A 19,000-nucleotide genomic window follows, 5' to 3' on the forward strand; every position below is an offset into this window, starting at 1 on the left:
TGCAGAAAGTGAAGCGCTGCCTACCTGAAAGGATAAACTCGGGACAATAAAATCCCAGAGGTCCTGTGAGTGGGCGTTGTTATTGTGCGTTGCGTCATGGAATTTGTTTAAGAACGTTCCATCGAATTCTAGGGAAGCTCGCCATCTTTGAAGACGACTAGTTAGAGACGGTTTTCGGTGTCTTTGTGAATATACTTATCGCAAGAGTTAAAACTACTCTTTCGAACCTCATAACTGTTAGGAGGAAGGTAAGGCTAATCTTGAACCTTATCCAGTCACCACTGTTTTCTTTTACCTATTGTCGGCCGTTTTCTGTATGTTAGCTAACGTTAGCCTGTTAGCTTTTCCGACATTCGACGTCTCGCCAACATGGCAGATCTTTATCTTGCTAAACAGCTTTGGCTGGCTCCAAGAATTTATTTCCTCGGATATTTTAAGATGATAAATTCGGGCGCAGGGTTTGGCAGTCAAGATCTAGCAAGTTGGTTGTCAAATCAGAAAGTCTAGTACGGTTTCGTAATGTAAAAAATAAGGCTAATTAGCGTAACTGTAGTGTTAAAGTTGTTTCATGGGTGGCTAATGAGGTTAGCGCAGTCAGCGCTCGGTAGGCCTGTGAAACGAGATTTATTGCACAATGTTCCGCTTTATCCGTCCACACGTAGGAAACTGAGTGGTTAGAATCGTTGCCAAAAACCAAAATACCATATGTTGAGTCATAAACTGCTAGCTAAATGTTAATGCAACAAATAGAAAATGGGGTCGATGTGAGGGATGGCCGTTGAAGACTTAAAATTAGAGTTCAGGTTAATAATTCGCTGTGGAAACGTCGACTAAACGTGTTAGTAGGCCCAAAGTTCGTACTCTCTCAGCGTTTAATCAACTAACTTGTAATATTTTCGTAATAGAGTGGACAAATAAGTCGTGTTTTTGTTATTACCGTTATCTCTTGCATGCATCGCATTGCGTAATACATAATCTCATGTGTTTGTGGTTAGGTATTTAACTGTGTAAATGAAGGTGTTGTTGGGACTTTGTTTGAGCCCTGCAACCACTTTCATTTTTCTCTTTTTCTCCAGAAATTGCTTAGCTCATTTGTTAAATTGAGACCTGTTGAAGTCTGCCCATATTGTGTTTTGTGTTTTGCAAGCAACAAACTGAAGTTTAATGGAAATCGCGATATGGCTCGCTTCAGTTTTCAAATTGCAGCACAATACTTGGTATGCCCTTAATCAGGATGTCTCAAAATACCATTTAAAAATAAATATTCTGCTGCTGCTGCAGCTGCGATGTCCTGGTCTACACATTCTTCTATAGACTTAAGAAAATATTTTTGTTTGGTTCAGACCACAGCAAAACTCATACTACAATAATTTTGTTGTATGTTTTTCATTGAAGTGAGAATGATGTTGTAAAAATAACATTCTCAGATATTTCAAATTGTATTGCAATTGCAGTATCAGACAAAATAACTGCTATTAGGTATTTATTTTTTAATTATTTAGCCCCATACAGGGCCCAAAATGACATTTTGGTATGACATTTTTTGTATAGCCAACAGCCACGCAACGTGTCCTTTTTTCATTGGAAATAATTGGAAAGGTTGGTCAATTATCACAATTACTGCAAATTAAATTTCAGTCTACCAACAGCTGATGGATTGTTGCAACTGTACTTGCTTTATTATTTATGTTTTGCTGTTACACAACATTCTATTGTAGCTGGTCATATGTAAGAACTTCAATTTTAAAGTAGTCTCTTTTGCTTTGGGAGAGGGTTATCTTCACAAACCTATTTGTAACACTGTAACCGAATCCCTGGCTACAAAAACATGGAATTCTGTTATTAATCAATCATTGCAATGTCTTTAGTACTCAATAAATTACAGATTATGCGGTTTTAACTTGTTTTTCAGATGCGCCACTCAAAGCGAATGCGCTCCCCGGGTGTCTGGCTTGATGAGTACAGCTGGGAAGAGAGAATGGAGTGTCGGAAACGCAGGAAACATGATTCGCACAGCAGCGAAAGAGAAAATAAGTCAAGAAGAACTCACCGTCATCACAAGATGTATGAGGGGTAAATATCTATCATTATTTATTGGTATAAAGTACCTGCTCGGATTTCTTTTCTAGGGTTTTCTCAAAGCACACATTTTTACCTTGTCGAAAAATATATAATGAGATTATGAAATGGAAAAGTACTGTGTTAAGTCTTACATATGCACTAAATTCTACCTATGTTGTATTTTGTTGACCTTTTGTAGAAAAGCTGTTTATATACACACACACACCATAGCATAACATGAATGGGGAAAAATGTAGATACATTTTTGATAAATATGATGAAAAAAAATAATTTAATGTCTTCCAGTTGGTTCTTAAAATGTATAGATGGTGCCCAACCTAAGGCAAATCTAGTCAGGACACATGCTGATGGTGTAGAAATGCTACATGCATCTAAAGCCTGTCTTTACACAAAAAATGGCAGCAGTGACACTGATTAAACTGGGGGCAACTATTTACAATTGTAGATCTGTTAGGATGTTAAAAATAGCAAGTCTGCATCCTGTAAGCTATTATTAGAAAAGTCCATATATAGTGTTGCTAGGTGGCACGTGCTGGCATGTTTTGTGATGAACTCTTAGTTAGGCTAGGAAGGCTTAAGATTTGTCAACAATTCATGCTCCATATGAAAGAGTGCATGCATTATAGAACACAACTGCATATGCATGACTTGCCAAGTTGTTTTCTTTATGACATGTGATACAGATTTTTATTATGAATAATTTGGCCCTTAAATGATAAACAGTCTCTTTGCTATTTCCGTGTCATCTGATGCAGTTGTGTGCAATGTTAATGTTTTGCAATTCTAGCTTTTTGAGGGCATGCATGAAGACCCATGGGGTCACATTTAGATGTTTCCAGATCTCTTCTAATTTTAATTCTGTAGAGAGGCAGACTTCTTCCTGGCAGACAACTGACACCACTAGGGTGCTAGGGCCCTAGGGGTTTCTTGGTCTTTTTTAGATGCTTAGGTGCTAACATGGCCTGCTAGGTGGGTGTGCTGGGAAAAAAATTTCAAGATTCTGAGCAAATGCAACCTTTAGTGAGCAAACATAGGGGTGTTAAAGAGCAGGGCATAAATAAGCAACTGTTGGAGGAAAAGAGTACATTTTTTGCAAGTAATAAACAAATATCCGTAGGAGATTTTTAATCTCTGCATTTCATCTTTGCAAACATTCACTTCTCGTGTGTGGAGTTCTGGCGATGTGGAATCGTAGATCGTATTACACATCATCAGGTTTTGCTGAAAAGCGTTCCGCAACTTTAAATGCCTCACACTTCAACTCTGCCAATGTGGCTCTCTGTCAAAGTGCATGAGTTTTAAGTCAGGCATGCTTTGGGTTACCAAGATGACAGCTTTACAAATATTAGAATTCCCTAAATATGTGGCTTTATGTGTAAGAATTAGCATACTCATAAAAGTATTGTTTGCACAATGATAATCTGTTAATGAAATGCTTTCTGAATTGCAGCCTCTCATTGAACAGGATGTTTGGTGTTCAGTGGCTGTAAATCATTATGTTGCTAGTTACATAAAAGGCTCAGGAGATAGAGTGTCAGGCAATAGGCGGACCATTAGCACTATCATATGCAGTCTTCATTTTAGTGCTCAAGCACAGACAGGGAACTGAGCTGCTTGTGACGTGACCTATGCTTTCTAGTCCTTGTTTTTGATCTGTGTGTTTTTGTTTTGTTTTTTTGACTACAGGCATTACCTGGAGTCCCGCAGTTTGAACCAGAGGCTGGACTCTCAGGAACAACGCATTGTGGACATGGCCTGCGAGGAGGACAATCGCGAAGGCACCTGCAAGGACAGGGACTGGCACCACTACAGCAAGTCATCAGGGCGTAGTGGGCGCAGCGGTCGGAGTGGTCGAAGCAGACGAAGCAGCCACAGGCACAGAGACAGAAGGCGCAGGCGTAGCCACTCTCGCCACAGGTCCTCCTCGGTACGAGAACCTCCTTATCCCCTCTACCCCCCTCTCCTGTCTATACCACCAAATGGAATGGGTCATTATCACTGGTGTTTAGCCAATGCTTAACACCTATCTCTTTGTCTCTCTGTATCTCTCTGTGTGCCCTACTCTTCACTATTAAGCATGATTTCCAGTAATGGGTAGGGGACAGGAAGTAAGGCATTGTGAGTGTTTATAGACTTTCAAGAGAAAAGTGGACCCAGTATTTGTGCTGAAATTTTAGTGGGACGTGATAGTAAAGAATTAAGTTGTTTAGAAGGAGTAACAAACAACCACATGTAAAAAGTTCAGTTTTTTTCTGTACTACTCTGAGAAAGTCTCTCATCTGAAAATCTTGTTGCCATGTTTTTCTTCTGTAACACACACTATGTGGTGGCTGGCGCCCAATTTCTCTGACGGGGCTGAATTTGAATTTGACTGCTCCGTCCTTCCCGTCCATTCGCCTGGCGGTGTTACTGAATGGGCCGAATCTATCCACCCCTACACCTCCCCCCCTTGGCCTGGTTGAATGAATGACGATGTCGCATTGTGGTGGCCTGGTGCTGGCTGACTGATGGGTTATTGATGTGATGGCGGATTGCGGCGGTTCCCGGTGCAGAGGAGGAGCCATCACCGCAGGAGCAGGAAAAGATCCAGGAGTGTTGAGGATGATGACGAGGGTCACCTCATCTATCACAGTGGAGACATGCTGAGAGCGAGATGTATAGAATATATACCTTTTTTTTCTACTGTTGTTCACACTTTGTCTCTCTCACTCTCTTGTTGTCTGGTTTTTATTTCCAAACATTAATTTAGAGGCTGAAGTATTTGGGCCAATAGATGTAATTGTTTTGGTTAGATATTGCTTGTCAGTGTAACATATTTAGCATTGAGTTGTATGCCAGTGTTCAGAAGCCTGTTTTTGTAGTGTACCTACACAGAGCAATGTAACATCAGGCAGTGAAGCAGCCAAAGGGCAGTGTTTCACTTTGTCAGTGCTGTGTTTCTAACTACAATTATCTATTTTCTATAGATGAGATTGTGTGTACTCTAGGAGAGGGTGCCTTTGGGAAGGTCGTCGAATGCATTGATCACGCTAAGTAAGTATGAATCCAAAAATCAGGGTTTCTGCAGATCCTTAAAAGGTCCAATCTATCTGAATTTTAGGCCTTTAAAGTATCTTAAATTTTATTTTGACTCTTCTTAAAAATCGAATTGATCATGTTGACACGTCTTATAAAGTTGAATTAACTTCAGGCTCACTGTTAAATGTAGTTTTGGGGAAAAAATTGTATTGATCACACTAACAAAATTACAAAGCAAGTGCAGCAATATCTGGCTCAAGCAGCGCATGTAATGCTTTTTTAAAGGCTGTTGAAAGTAACGAATTTCAAGCGCGCTGCACCTTTTTCAGATTTTCCTCTATACCCTTTCTCCCTTTTTGCCATTATGAACATGAAATAGGTCTTAAATTGCATTTATAATGGGCTTAAATTAAACTTGTGGGAACCTTAATGTTTTGAATTGATTATAAAAAACTATATATTGTGTGTGTTTTGCAGTGATGGAGCTCGAGTAGCTCTGAAGATCATTAAAAACATAGACCGCTACCGTGAGGCAGCTATGTCTGAGGTAGAGGTGCTTGAACAGTTGAAGTCCCTCGACTCTGATAAGAGATAGTAAGTCTATCCTGAACAACTTTATACCACAAATGCCTGCTCACCTTGTGGTTGTTACATGTGAAACTAAAACTGGCACTCAAGAAACTTACTTTGCTTCTGCTCTACTTTTCCTCGTCTTTAGTGCTTGTGTGTACATGCTGGACTGGTTCGACTACCATGGCCATGTTTGTATTGCCTTTGAGCTGCTTGGCCTCAGCACCTATGATTTCCTCAAGGAAAACAACTTCCAGCCTTTCCCCATAGATCACATCAGGCACATGGCATACCAGATTATCCGAGCTGTGCGATGTGAGTAATGGAAACGCACATATACAGAAAATACATTATGTTTTAAAAAAAAATAGCTTGATTAAAAATGTATGTGGTCTTCTCTTGCAGTTCTACATAAGAACAAGCTGACCCACACAGATCTGAAGCCTGAGAATATTCTCTTTATCAGTTCAGACTATGATATCGAGTACAACCCTGAAATGGTGAGTATCCTAAATATTAATCCAGAAAAACCATACCCGCAAAAGTCAAAAATGTCTCGTTTGTGCCAGCAGTTGTGTGAGTAGCTTGACTGTGTCTGTCCTCAGAAACGGGATGAACGAACATTGAAAAACCCAGACATAAAAATTGTGGACTTCGGTAATGCCACATACGATCATGAGCACCACACATCTGTGGTGTCGACACGCCACTACCGTGCTCCTGAGGTGATTTTAGGTGAGTTTCTCTTTTAAAGTACTGCACTGAAGGATTAAAATTAATGATTTAGTGGTGACATGGTTCTTAGTTAACATTGTCTCTCTTAGATCTGGGCTGGGACCATTCCTGTGATGTCTGGAGTGTAGGTTGTATACTCATTGAGTACTACCTTGGCTCTACACTTTTCCAGGTAGGTGGCAGTAAATATCATAATGAAATTATTTTTGTGACATTTACTGTGCATTTGACACGATGGGTAATATTGTTTTCTCCTTCAGACTCATGACAGTAAAGAGCACCTTGCTATGATGGAGAGAGTCCTTGGTCCCATCCCCACAAACTTACTGCAGAAAACCAAGTAAGTGGGTCATTACCTATCCTATATTATTGACATTTCTGTGTCTGGGAAACACATTGTGGAAGGAATTTTTTAACATAAGTCTCATGTTGAGTTAATTGAATTGTTTTGTAATCCTATTGCAATCATTGTGTGTTGTACAGGAAAAAGCGCTATATTCACCGGTGCAAGCTTGACTGGGATGTGCACAGCTCTTCTGGGAGATATGTGAGGAAACACTGCAAACCCCTCAAGGTAAGAGGAATGCTGCCAGAGACAGCCACTTACAGTCAGTGTCAGAGAGCCCTGATACTCTTTAAGAATCACAATTGAAAATACACATGTATTCATCAAATGTGATTAAATTAAATTATGGATGTACAATAAATATTGACTGTAATAATATGTAATTTGACAGACAATATCAAAGCATTTAATTTGAATTTTGGGGCAAAATGTTCTTTACTTTACTGAAGAGCCAGAACTGGTCTTGGTTTTTGTTTTAACAGGGATGTCAGTTAGATTTGGAGCTGCAGAATATTAAATCATTCATCTTTGCTCACTACATCTTAACCTTTCGCACCCTCAGGTGTGCATATACTACAGGTTATATTAACCATTTCATAATATATATTTTACAAAAATGTGAAATTATTGGTTATCTGTATCAGCTTAAAAATAAATCTACATCATGTTAGCTAGCATAGTGGCCATCACCTGAGTCCCCAGAGTTTTGTTCAGAGTTCAAACACTGCCTAGCATGTAACTTAAGGCAGGTAACAGCAGGATTCTTGATTTGCTGCTTGCAGCCCCTGAGCCTGGCTATTAGCGAAGTGAAATACACAACATGCATGTATAAGACGGTAATGCTCAACACATCCCAAGTATCTCTATATTTGAATACATGAAATTGATAGTTGATCGTTGTGTTATTCTTGGAAGGATGACATATTTCCCAAAGTGTGTTCCTTTTAACAACTGTAAACTAGCATCTCAAAAAAGTTAAACTGACATCTGAATGTTTCTTTCAAAAAGCAGTTGTCACCAAAGTGGTATTTATTGTAGGACTCTTTTCTGTTTTGTTCACCCTGTACAAGTAGAGTTGTTACAATATTTAGATTTTAAACTTTGATGTCATACTAGTAAAAATTGTACTCTGTACCTCTTTTGATAGTCTTAGGCACACAGGCACTTTGCTTCAAACAACCTGCAAGCAGTGCCAGTAGTCACTGAACACTGTATGGTTTGTCTATAAGCCAATTTCAGGCAGGAAAATGACTGAATTGAACGTGAAATGAATGAGTAATATATTTTTTCATAGCTTTTTCTTTCAATACTATAATTAACAGATACAGTATACACAATAATGTGGTAGAAGAAGGTGGAGACATTGGCTCAGTCAGTAAAGATTCCTTCTTCATCTCCTCAGTTTGTCAGTTTTCAGTTTGCTGTCAGCTTTTGTCTACAGTCCTTACTGAGTGAAACTGATGTAAATTATCCTGCTGCATCAATCAAACTAGCTTAATCATGACACATTACAATTGTCCTTCCTTTCCCCTCAGCATTACATGGTATCTAAGTGTGAAGACCACCACCAGCTGTTCGACCTGATACAGAAGATGATGGAGTATGACCCCGCTAAGCGCCTCAGCTTGGACCAGGCCCTGCGACATCCCTTCCTTTCCTGCTACCGCAATAGCAGCAGCACCAGTAGCAAAAGCAGCTGCAGCAGAAGAAGAAGTTGCAGCAGTACTAGCAGCAAAAAGGACTGAACTTCTAAACCTGTAAACCTCTGACCTGTAACCTTGGTCAGGACTTACTGTCTACATGACATTTATCATGGTGCTCGGTGCCACCCTCGACTTCCTGACTCTCCAGGAGAGGTGTACCTTAACTGACTGTATCAGTCCACTGCCCTGCTTTGCTTTGGTGTGTCTTGTCTTAAAGCCGGTGTGTTTCTTAGTCTCTCTCATTGACAAGTTGAGTTTTAATTTGTGGCATATTTTGATGTAATGAATCCACCACAACTGATTTCTATTTATTTGCCATTGTAATTTAACTCGTAGCTTGTAAGCACATGCTGATAGAGCTGTTTTGTGTTTTTCTTTTTTTTAAAGTCATGATTAGTCCAGTTGTGTCCATGTTCTCTCTATGCATTTTCAAGTGCTTGATGGGTAACAGATTCAGAACTGCATTACCCTGCGTCAGTCTCACTAGTAATTTATTGAGCATTGTTGGATGTAAAAATATAAAGCTATTGCAGGCAGAAAATCCTTGTACATAGAATTTGTTAAGATATTGTTTTTCACTGACTGGTTATGTAACTTTTGCAGTATCATGTACATTTTCTCAATAAACGTAAATAGACGACTGAAGTGAGTCTTGTGTGCAAAGTTCTTCCAATAGATGCAGTAGCTGCATTTATCCAGGTGGTGGCAGTAAAGAGCTTTCATTTTGATGTAAATCCCCAGCCTGAAATTACTGAACATGACTGAAGTCCAACCTGAGTGTTAATCTGAATCTGTAATTATTTAACACTGTGATCTAATGATGGGAACAGTTCTCGTTCTCATATTGATTTTCTTTTGAATAATTTGCTGCTTTGAGATTCAAGCTTCGTTAATGTTAAACGAGAGGTACATATTATATATAATTATATTTATCAATTATTAAAATCCAATAGTATTGCCTAATTTCCATTAATCTGAAAAGCCAGTATAGTGACAGTATGTTGATGCTAATTCCTTTATACTTAAGTAAGATTTTGATTGCATGACTGACAGAGTAGTTATACTGTAGTATTTTTACTTTGACTCCAAAATATCTGAATACTTCCTCCTCCACTAGTTTGGAAACATGGTGGTACTTACTCCACTACAAATATTTGACAGCTTTAATTACTCATTTCTTTGCATATTAAATAATGGGTTAAGTTAAATATGGGTTAAGCTTCCCCGCAGTATATAAAATAGTTTGAATTAGACCTACCTTTGTATATTTACACTGTAGTGTTAGTAGCTTTACTTTTATTAAATATTTGAATATTTCCTTATTCACTGGTTTGGGAGCACGATGGTGAAAACAGTATTAAATGCAGAGACTGTGTATCATATTGAACAGAGTGATCAGAAGTTGGCCAGTCACTTTGAGTCTCACTCCCAGCTGTCAATCTGCAGCCTCCCACGTGGTCAGCAGGGCGGGCGCATCTCCACTGGTTGAACGTGCAACTTTTAGGGAGGCAAACAATTGGACCCACTGCTAGTTGCAATCGCACATGCGTGTAGGATACGTCCCAACAGGAAACCTGCAGGTTAGTGGGCGCCTCTTCTCTGGTTGGCACCCAGATCACTCCCATCTGTGCCTGGCTGGCGTAAACCCGGTGCGCACTGTTGCTGCCTCTTGTTCCAAGACTAATTTAAGACAGCGCTTTGAACCCTGAGCCCAGTGTGCCGCAGTCGGTGTTGTGAATGTGTTGGTGCGCGGCTTAGTGAGTGCACAGAGCCTGGTAACAGTTTGGTTGCAGAACTACACAAACACCAACAAAACAAGTAATTTCATTTTATCCAGAGGATTTTGACGCAGGATTTCAGCATGGATACAGCCAGCGACTCTAGCGGGGAAAGCAAGCCGGTGTGTCGGTGTGCGCCCAAGTCCGCGGTCCAGCGGTGGCTCCCAGGCTTTCCCATCGCTCTGTGCTTGCTGATGTCCCTAAGCTCCGTCGCCGTGTGTCTTCTGATGAGCTTCAGGACCTTCCAGCTGGAGGAACGACTGCAGATGGAGATGAACAAAGCGTCCATCTTCCAGCCGCCGCAAAGGGCTTTTCTTAACGAGGATGGGACCCTGATACGAGAGCTGAGCAGCCCGATAGGGAGGCTGGTGGAAGAGGTACATGACGTATATCTATCGTGGATCTAATTCACCGATTGATTGATTGATAAATCATAATTATTGTGTTTGTGAACCTCTGGCAGACTGTTCGGCTGTGCGTAAAGTGTGCGTAATAACTGGGAACATATGCAGCGAGGTTTACAAACACAGACTTGGCACTCTGTTGCAATTGCACCCTAATTATTCCCTCTAAATTCAAAAGTCCTTTTTAATGCATGACCTTAGGGATCAAGCACGCATGCAGCTGGGCAATTAGTTAACAGTTAAAGCTCTTTATAGGGTGACATAACTACTGATGATAGACACAACCTGTAATTGTATCACATGGAAAAGAAATTGAGGAAACTCCTTTCATTTTAAAGCTGAAAGTAATGCTAGAAAGATTATGATCTCATTATTGTTAGACTATACTCATCTTATTTCACTCTGGAATTTGCTCTGTGTGTCTACAGAAAGTGGTGGTGCTGATGCCGAAGTTGCGTACAACTAGGGATGTTGGCCAAGAGTGCAACTGTCCTCCAGGTATCTGTCTCTGGTCTTTGTAGCATTAGTAACACTTACCAAACCACACAAACAAGACACTAAAAACCAGCACTACACCCCATCAGGTCAACGTTATTGTCTAGACATGACTGACTGCTTGTGAATCCTGAGAGTCTGACTGAATATGATGCTTTTGGCGGCTCTGCTCAACTTTATGACTGTCTGCATGTCTTTTTCTGTGGTGGATTATGGCCCCTGAGCCTGTGTTGGTCCCATACTGTGACAGCAGAGCTCAACTCTCAGAAGATCAGTGGGGCTGGGATGTCCAGCTTGAGCCATGTTCCAAGATGGGCCACATGTGGCTAGTGGTGTTCATTATAGGGCCTGTGATAGTCCCACGGGTGGAGAACAGTGTGTGATTCACATCATATTACACACGCAGTCGCCTATTATGCCTGTCAATTAAAGAAAGATGGTATTTCATTTATGGGATGTTATGAGTCCGCTCGTATCAATGAAGCGTGAACATCAACAGGTGTGACAGACTGATCTCAGCTGTGTGTTTAAGGGTTTACATGGGCTCTCTTACCTCACCTGTGGAAAGAACGTGGTGCTTTATTGGCAGAAAAATTCTCTGGCTTACAATAACAGGATGTACATGTGTGTATTTTATTGAAACTGGCATTCATGACATTCCAGTTTTCAAATAATTTCAACACAGGTGGAATCTTATCGTGGTTACTAAAGTGAGACAGTATCTCCTCACACTCGTTTTTGTTTCAAGATGTTATGGTGGAGGTTGAGTTTTTAAAAGCTACACATTTGGGGAGATTTTCTTCCATCGCTCTTCTTCCTTTCTTTCTCGTTCTCTTTGTCTCCGGGTGTGAATAGCCCTGCAACAACAAGAACAGGTGAAAGCGTTCACAAGTGGAATTTCTGGCTTGGTTTCAACACATTCTGTTTTCCAGTCTGAAGTCTGCTGTGCCAAGATAGCTCACTGACTCAGGCTGGCTGGTCAGTGAAGTTGGTGTGGGCATTTGTTGATTGGATTGGATTTAGCAGAGCCACTGATACTGTTAATGGAAGTTATAGTTCTTTGCTGTTGTTCCACAACATGTTCTGTATTTCTCCTAAGTAGAGCTGTAATCAGAGGTGCAGTATTCAAGTATTTAAGCCACTTTAAAAAAGTCCACCTAAAAAAATTAATATTATTTTAAGTGCGTACTACATTTAGAATATTTTAAGCCTTTTTTGATTTTTCAATGCAGAATAGTTACTGGTCTACTGCTGCCTTGATCTGTTAGTTTGTGTTATTGTGTGACTTTGGTGAATGTGAATCCTTTTAAAACACCAAGGTGTTTGGCTTATATAACAGTGATTTCCCATCAGAAAAGGCTGTGTAACACGCCAAGTAAAGCGCTGTAAATATTCTAAATATAACAAATACTTGAACTTGATTTTATCACATGGACCTTTTTTAAATGCACAATATAATTTCTGCTGTTAGGGATCTCTTTCACATTAAGACTTGTTTTTAGATCATGAACTGTTGCACACTAAAATCTATCTCAGGCAGAAATCACGTTTATGGACGAGGTAATATTACAGTTTTACTCACGAAATGGTACGCTTGTTGACTGCCTTCTTCACTCTCTGACATATTCCATGTTTTCCTGGAAGTTACAGCAACTAGCTAGGAGTGGCTAGCAGGAAATGCACTGCTACCTGAAATAAAATAGGGATTTCTCTGCATTTTGTTGGCAAAATTGCTGGAAACATTTGGGATAATGTAAGTACACGACTAAACAAAATATGTAACATACATCTAGTGTTTTTAGACATTTTATGCCAAAATGTTACATATTATAGATACCCTCCCCCCAAAGTGGGGGTGTGCAACTGCTATCTACTGTAGCTAATACTTTGACTACTGAGTACATCTTACAACTCCAATTCAAATAATGCCAACTATCCCTTTAATGTAATTACTCCATTAGATCATATTATTGTATCAGATGTTGCATCCCATTTTCCTGTCAATTTTGCCAAACTGCTGTATAATCAGGCGGTTTTGGCACTGAATCACAATCCCCCCCAAACTATTCTCAAGTCTATTTAAAGGTCTCTCTTTTTATGCTCTTTAAATATGTTCTTTTGTTTTTGCAGAAACAAAAGACCATTTAGGTTATTGCAGCTTTGAAGCTACGAAATGCCTGCGGACATTTACTTTCTTCATGTCCCAACAACAATTAGGTGTAGATTGCTCAATACAGACTTGTTAACATTTCTCCATAAAATGTGTTTATTTCTAAACTGGAGTTTCTCAGCTGATAAACTTGGATTTGAGGATTTTTTTTCCTTGCTTTGTGCTGAAGAAGCCATTTGAGCTGGTGTGTTTGTGCCAAGTTCTGTATACAGTATGTGACTTATGCCAAATGTTTTTATGTAGCTTACATATGTCTGTGTGCATCCCATCTGAGTGAACATGTCTGTGTCATGGTCCCATGTGGCTGTGTGTGTGTGTGTGCGTGTGAGCGTGGTGTGTGTGAGTCCAACTTTCTGTCCCTGAGCCTTTGAGGGACCGACGGAGGCTCCTCTCTCAACACGACGCTGTAAGAAGAGACCCTCCTCTCCCTTTAGCACCAGCTCTTCCCACCTGAAACTTGAATCTCTCACCACCGGGATCACAGGCCAAGGTATTTCTGCCTGTATGTGTGTGAGAGACCCGCTGCCACACAGCATGAGCTGCATTTCTGCCATTAAAGCCGTGCCCTTCGCGTCAGGGAGCTCACCTTTCAGTGTGCATGAAGACACGGGCCCAACAGGGGGCAGCACCTCTGCAGCAGCGCTGAGAAATGATGATGTTGGAATTATCATTGACACTTGTGACTGAATGACTTCCTTCTGATGAGAAATGAAAAAATTTTGAAGCCAAAGCCCTCTGGTTCAGCCAGAGACACTGTCTATAAATAGTTGTAAACCTCGGGCTTTTTCTCGAGGGACATTTCTGTCTCAGTGGACAGACGCAGCATTATGACACTTTTATGCTCACAGATACAGCACGGCCAGCAGTCGTTAAGGCTTAGGCAAACTATGTCACAAAGTCCAACTCTGCTTACAAGCCTCAGGTGTTTGCAATTAACACCCGGCTGTTCCCTCAACAGACACACACTACTTATGCTCTCACACACAGACATACACACACAAACACACACACATTCATTACCTACACATGAACACAACACCTTTGGCTCAGCTAATTAGAACCATGTGAGGGCTGTGTGTGTCGTGTGTAAGGGGAGTGCATTGTCATCTCTGCAATTTGCATTTAAAGGCTGTTTAAGACGTCTGATGCGGGCTAAGGGGCAAACAGTCTTGGCCCACACTTGGACACCGGCCCAAAATCAAATGTCAGCCAGAGAGGTGCGTTAATATTAACTGAGTCACCATCAGTCAGTGCAGACTGTGTCTCGTGTGTGTGTGTGTGTGTGTGTGTGTGTGTGTGTGTGTGTGTGTGTGTGTGTGTGTGTGAGTCTTTGGGTTCTGAACTGTTGGTTGTACAAAAGAAGCAATTTGGAGATGTAACTTGGAGTTCTGGGAAATTGTGAAGACCATCTTCTTCACAAGTTTCTTTGACATTTTACAGACTAAATGATAAAGCGTGAAAATATTTAGCACATTAATCAATAATAAAAATAACTGGTAGTTACAGCCCTACTACAAATTGATGGAATGCGTGCTGCTTTAATGGAAATGTAACGTTGATACAAGAGCAAAAGTGATTAGTCAATTAATGAATTAGTTGACCGTCGAACCGTTAATCTGCAACAACTTTGATAACCCATCCAAGTTCTTTTTCAATTAAAATACCAAACATCCACTAATTACAATTTCTCAGTTGTGAGGATTTGCTGCTTTTCTTTGTTTTTTGTGAGTGTAAACTTCTTGAGATCGCATTGGACTTAAAAATTGTGACATCTTCTACCAGTATCAGTATCAGATAATGTCTAACATGCTGGATCAGGTTTTGGGACCCTGTTCCTTGCACCAGCATTGGCCAATACATAAAGTTCAGGTATATTGGAGTTGGTATCTGGAAGAAAAAATGGTATTGGAACATCCCAGATTGCAAATGTTTTATAGCCCGAACAATCAATTGATATATCAATATGTCTGGTTTATAGTAATTATGGAGCATCACCTAGTTTGTGGTTAAATGTTTAAGTTAAAAACACTTTAGCATATCCTCAAATATTAGAACCATGTATGTTAAATCATAGTTGGGAAGCTCCTTCAGTCAGTATAGAGCATCCAAGTCTTTGGTGTTGGTGTATATGAGGGCAAGAGGTCAGACCTCTGGCTGTGTGGTCAGATCAGTTTCCATCAGATAAGAGCTTATTAACACACTGAAGAGGAACACAGGCCCCCCATATATGTGTGTTTGTGTGTATTTATGTAATTGAGAGGGCATGCTCACAGCAGGGCTTCTTGATGCATTTATGTATATATTCTCCTCTGCTTTCTGCACAGGGACAGTCATTTGTATGTATTGTGTCTATGCGTTCCTAAATATGTCGTAGGTTGCTGATAAACTGTCTGCAGCTGAGAAATACAGTATAACGTCTTGTGTGAAACCCATCAGCTGTCTTCTGGTGTTAAACCAGCCAGCCTGGGGATGAACCTCTCACTCAAGAGGCTGAGGGGGAGGCAGCGCGTTCTCCCCACCCAGCTTCCACCTCTCCCGCCCGGAGGAGGAGGAGACGGGGGGAAAGCCCGGCTTTAGGGAGACGGAGACCCACGATGGGGCCGACAAACCCTCCCAGGGCTGCATTTTGTTTTTAAAGCCATAATAAATCAGACCGGAAGGTTGGAGCTACCTATACGATCTTATCGCCACAGGAAGAATACCTATATAAGATCCATTAATGACCATTTAAAAATAATAAATGCAGGAAATTTGTTTTCATAAGTGGTCTTGTTTTAGATTTGTTCCGCTGCAGCTTTTGGCTGTAGGCAGTTTTTTTAGTATTAATATGTTGGAGAGAAGCCTGTGTGAACATGTGTGTCTCCTTCCTTATACTCTATTTCTTTTTGTGTGTGTGCTTGAACCCATGTCTCTTGCGCACGTGTGTTTGTTTTGATGTCTGCAGCCATATGTTTTAGCGTTTGGCTCGCAGTGACCAACTGTATTACTTTAAATTCACGGTGTATGAAGTCAGTTATGAAGAATCCTATGGCAGAAAATCCATGTGCCTACTTACATTATGCTGCAGGGGAAAGAAGATTTCAACCAGGGAAGAAAATATACAATTTTTTGAAGTACTAAATACCTCCTATCCTGCTGCTGCACAGAGTCAAGTTTCTGTGCACACACACACAAACACACAGATATTCTCCAGAGTTGGTCTGTAGGTTCTTTTCTTTGATGTAAATGTGTTTCTACTCCAGACAAAGATGTAGTGAGAGTAGAATAAAATCTCATACGCTCATTACATTTATTTGCTGACATAAAGTTTCTCCAACTATTTTGTTTTGACATATTGTCCATCTTCATTAGGGAAACCCAGAAATGTGTTCAATAAATTACCATGAAATGGTGATTTAGTCTTTAAAGGAAAAATGCTATGTAGGAAATCTTAATGATTACTTTACTGGTGGTTATTGCTATTTAGGAAGGAAATCGCCTTCATCCTTCTTTTCATTGCTGCCTGCTTTGTGTGCAGCACTATATCACAGACTCCAGATACTGTGGTCATATGGACAGCAGCTCTAATGCACAGCTGTGCGAGCTCCATGTCCTCAGGTTGCTTTTTTCCTGCAGTTGATGTGTCTGTTATTCCCTCTGGTCACTGTCAGAGTCGAATAAAAATGAGTGACTCTTCCTGATGTCTTGTTCTCATTTGGAGGATGTTCTTGGAAGCCTCAAGTGTGCTCAGTTTATTTGTAAAAGGGAAGGGGAATGCTGCTTCTTGAATAGTTGGAAATATTTGGTTTGGAGATGGTTGTGTCTGTGTCGCTGAAGTCGAAAACCTGTGGTGAAAAAAAAACAAAACAAAGTAAGATAAATATGTTTGATTTAGATTTAAAGATGAACATAAGGTGTGTTGTGTTATTTAGGGCTCAAAGTCTCCCTCATGTGATGTCATTTGAGTCAGCGTTTGTTGGTTTGAAAGTAAAAAAAAAGCATAAGGAAGGAAAAGGATAAGGAAAAGGAAGTGAACATACCAGATCTCCCAAGGAAAGACTCTGCTACACTAACACCTGTGTTTACCATATTGTTTCATATCAGTATGGTTACCATGCCATTTTCTAAAATCCCTATGTAAGAAGTAATTTGTGTGTAACCCATTTTGATTGAGTAATGTGTAAATCTCTACTCACATTACAATTTAGGCTAAGTTTGAACTGGCTCCAGGTGTGTTTTTAAAGTTGTATGTGCACATTTAGCCTGTCTTGACCATTGGTTAGCACACACACACACACACACAAACATACATACACACACACACACACACACAAAGCACCCACAAACCACATCCAGACCCCTCCCCTCTCTGTCTCTCATCAGTCTTCTTATTAAAGTTAGCTTTGTGAAACCACAGTGTTTAACAGCAAGGCCGACATTCTTCCTTTTGAAAAATAAACAGCTGGACCCGGGCCGGCCAGTCGGCAGCCCACGAAGGCCCACAAGGACCTCAGGAACACACAGAGGAGCAAAGGGCTGGGTGCCAGGCGCTGAAGCCGGGGATGTGCATGACAGCCAAGAGGAACTCTCTGAACACACAGTCTCATCTGTAGTGGAAGTTAAAATGCTGATTCATAGTAGAAAACATTGCTGGATGTAATTATCTTTTGACATAATATCATGTTGGCTGTGAGGTCATTAGAAGCAGAAATGATGTGGTGAGGGAGGAAACACAGGATTATAATGTATTTAACTAATTTTGCATCCATGTGTTCATATTTAAGCTTCAGATTGCAGGTCGTCACCTCTTGGCGAGCAGCGGACTTATTCATTTCCAAAAACAGCCTGCGATTGAGCAACAAGCTGCGTAAAGCCTGTTTATGTTTACCTCATTGTGTTTTTCCCGGCAAGTCAGAGAACTGAGGTCGTGCTGTTTAAGAGGCTGAGCTTTCTCATTGCTCCATAGAGTGGTGGTACGTACCCCCAACATAAACGTGGGCCACATGAGTGTTTCTCATTACCACAGGTGGACAGAAATAATAGAATTCTATATTGTTGAGAAATACTGTACATTGTTTGAAGTATTGAGGACCAGATTTATTCTAATAAGTTATTTTAACATCTTCACAACAATTTTGGTTTTAACTGTAAAAAAAAGTGTTGCTAAATAAGTATTCTTGATCAGACAATAAAGAACATGTAAGGAGGTTCAGTCCAAAATGAGACATCAGTCATTTGAAAAACACATGGCATCAAAGTTAAACTTGATTTAGAAGAACATCTGATTTGCTGCTTTTCATAAAGTAAAGCTTTGTCTGATGCACATGGTTTCAAAACACCAGTTGTTTTCAGCAGACCAGGATACATCAAAAGCATCAAGTGGTGTGTTAAACCACAGGGACATAATTCATTTTTTTCAGTCTTGGATTGATTTAAGAGCATTGCCACAGAATCATTCACAGTGTCTCTGAAACAAGAGAATCTTAACTTAGCAAATGGCCTTTAAAAGGTTGGTAATTATTTTAATATGACCTTATTACAAGTATGTATGGTTGTATTCAAAAATGTTTTTGTCCAGATGGAGGCTCCAGGCAGCAAATAATGCTTGAGTAATGTAGGGATGCACACTTACTCAAAACATGATCAAAATCGCAATATGGCCAGTAACCAATATCCTAATTGCAGAGGGTGCAAGGTTATGATAAATGAAAAAAGGGAAG

General features: G+C 40.3%; 2 protein-coding genes across 3 annotated transcripts in view; both read left to right on the plus strand.

The window, feature by feature from the left end:
• Nucleotides 1-92: 92 nt before the first annotated feature.
• On the plus strand, nucleotides 93-9,099 carry clk4a (CDC-like kinase 4a). Of its 2 annotated transcripts, none has more exons than XM_084719298.1 (13): nucleotides 93-248; nucleotides 1,913-2,073; nucleotides 3,769-4,009; nucleotides 4,635-4,737; nucleotides 5,049-5,115; nucleotides 5,578-5,694; nucleotides 5,819-5,985; nucleotides 6,076-6,170; nucleotides 6,276-6,405; nucleotides 6,495-6,577; nucleotides 6,666-6,745; nucleotides 6,889-6,979; nucleotides 8,287-9,099. In XM_084719298.1, exons 2-13 carry the CDS (start codon nucleotides 1,913-1,915, stop codon nucleotides 8,494-8,496), a joined length of 1,545 nt encoding a protein of 514 aa, XP_084575424.1. In that variant the 5' UTR covers nucleotides 93-248; the 3' UTR covers nucleotides 8,497-9,099. The 2 variants fall into 2 exon arrangements, with proteins under 2 accessions (XP_084575424.1, XP_084575425.1); XM_084719299.1 differs by having other exon boundaries at nucleotides 1,913-2,064.
• Nucleotides 9,100-10,286: 1,187 nt separating this feature from the next.
• The window catches only part of col23a1a (collagen type XXIII alpha 1 chain a), a 174,110-nt gene continuing 165,396 nt past the window's right edge, over nucleotides 10,287-19,000 (plus strand). Inside the window, exons 1-2 of the mRNA XM_084719305.1 lie at nucleotides 10,287-10,609; nucleotides 11,065-11,134. Coding sequence (XP_084575431.1) covers nucleotides 10,316-10,609; nucleotides 11,065-11,134 — 364 coding nt within the window. The 5' untranslated portion in view covers nucleotides 10,287-10,315. The remainder of the gene's footprint in view (nucleotides 10,610-11,064; nucleotides 11,135-19,000) is intronic.

This window comes from Lutjanus erythropterus, chromosome 5, assembly GCF_056507025.1.
Source record: "Lutjanus erythropterus isolate fLutEry1 chromosome 5, fLutEry1.hap2, whole genome shotgun sequence".
Classification (NCBI taxonomy): Eukaryota; Metazoa; Chordata; class Actinopteri; order Lutjaniformes; family Lutjanidae; genus Lutjanus; species Lutjanus erythropterus.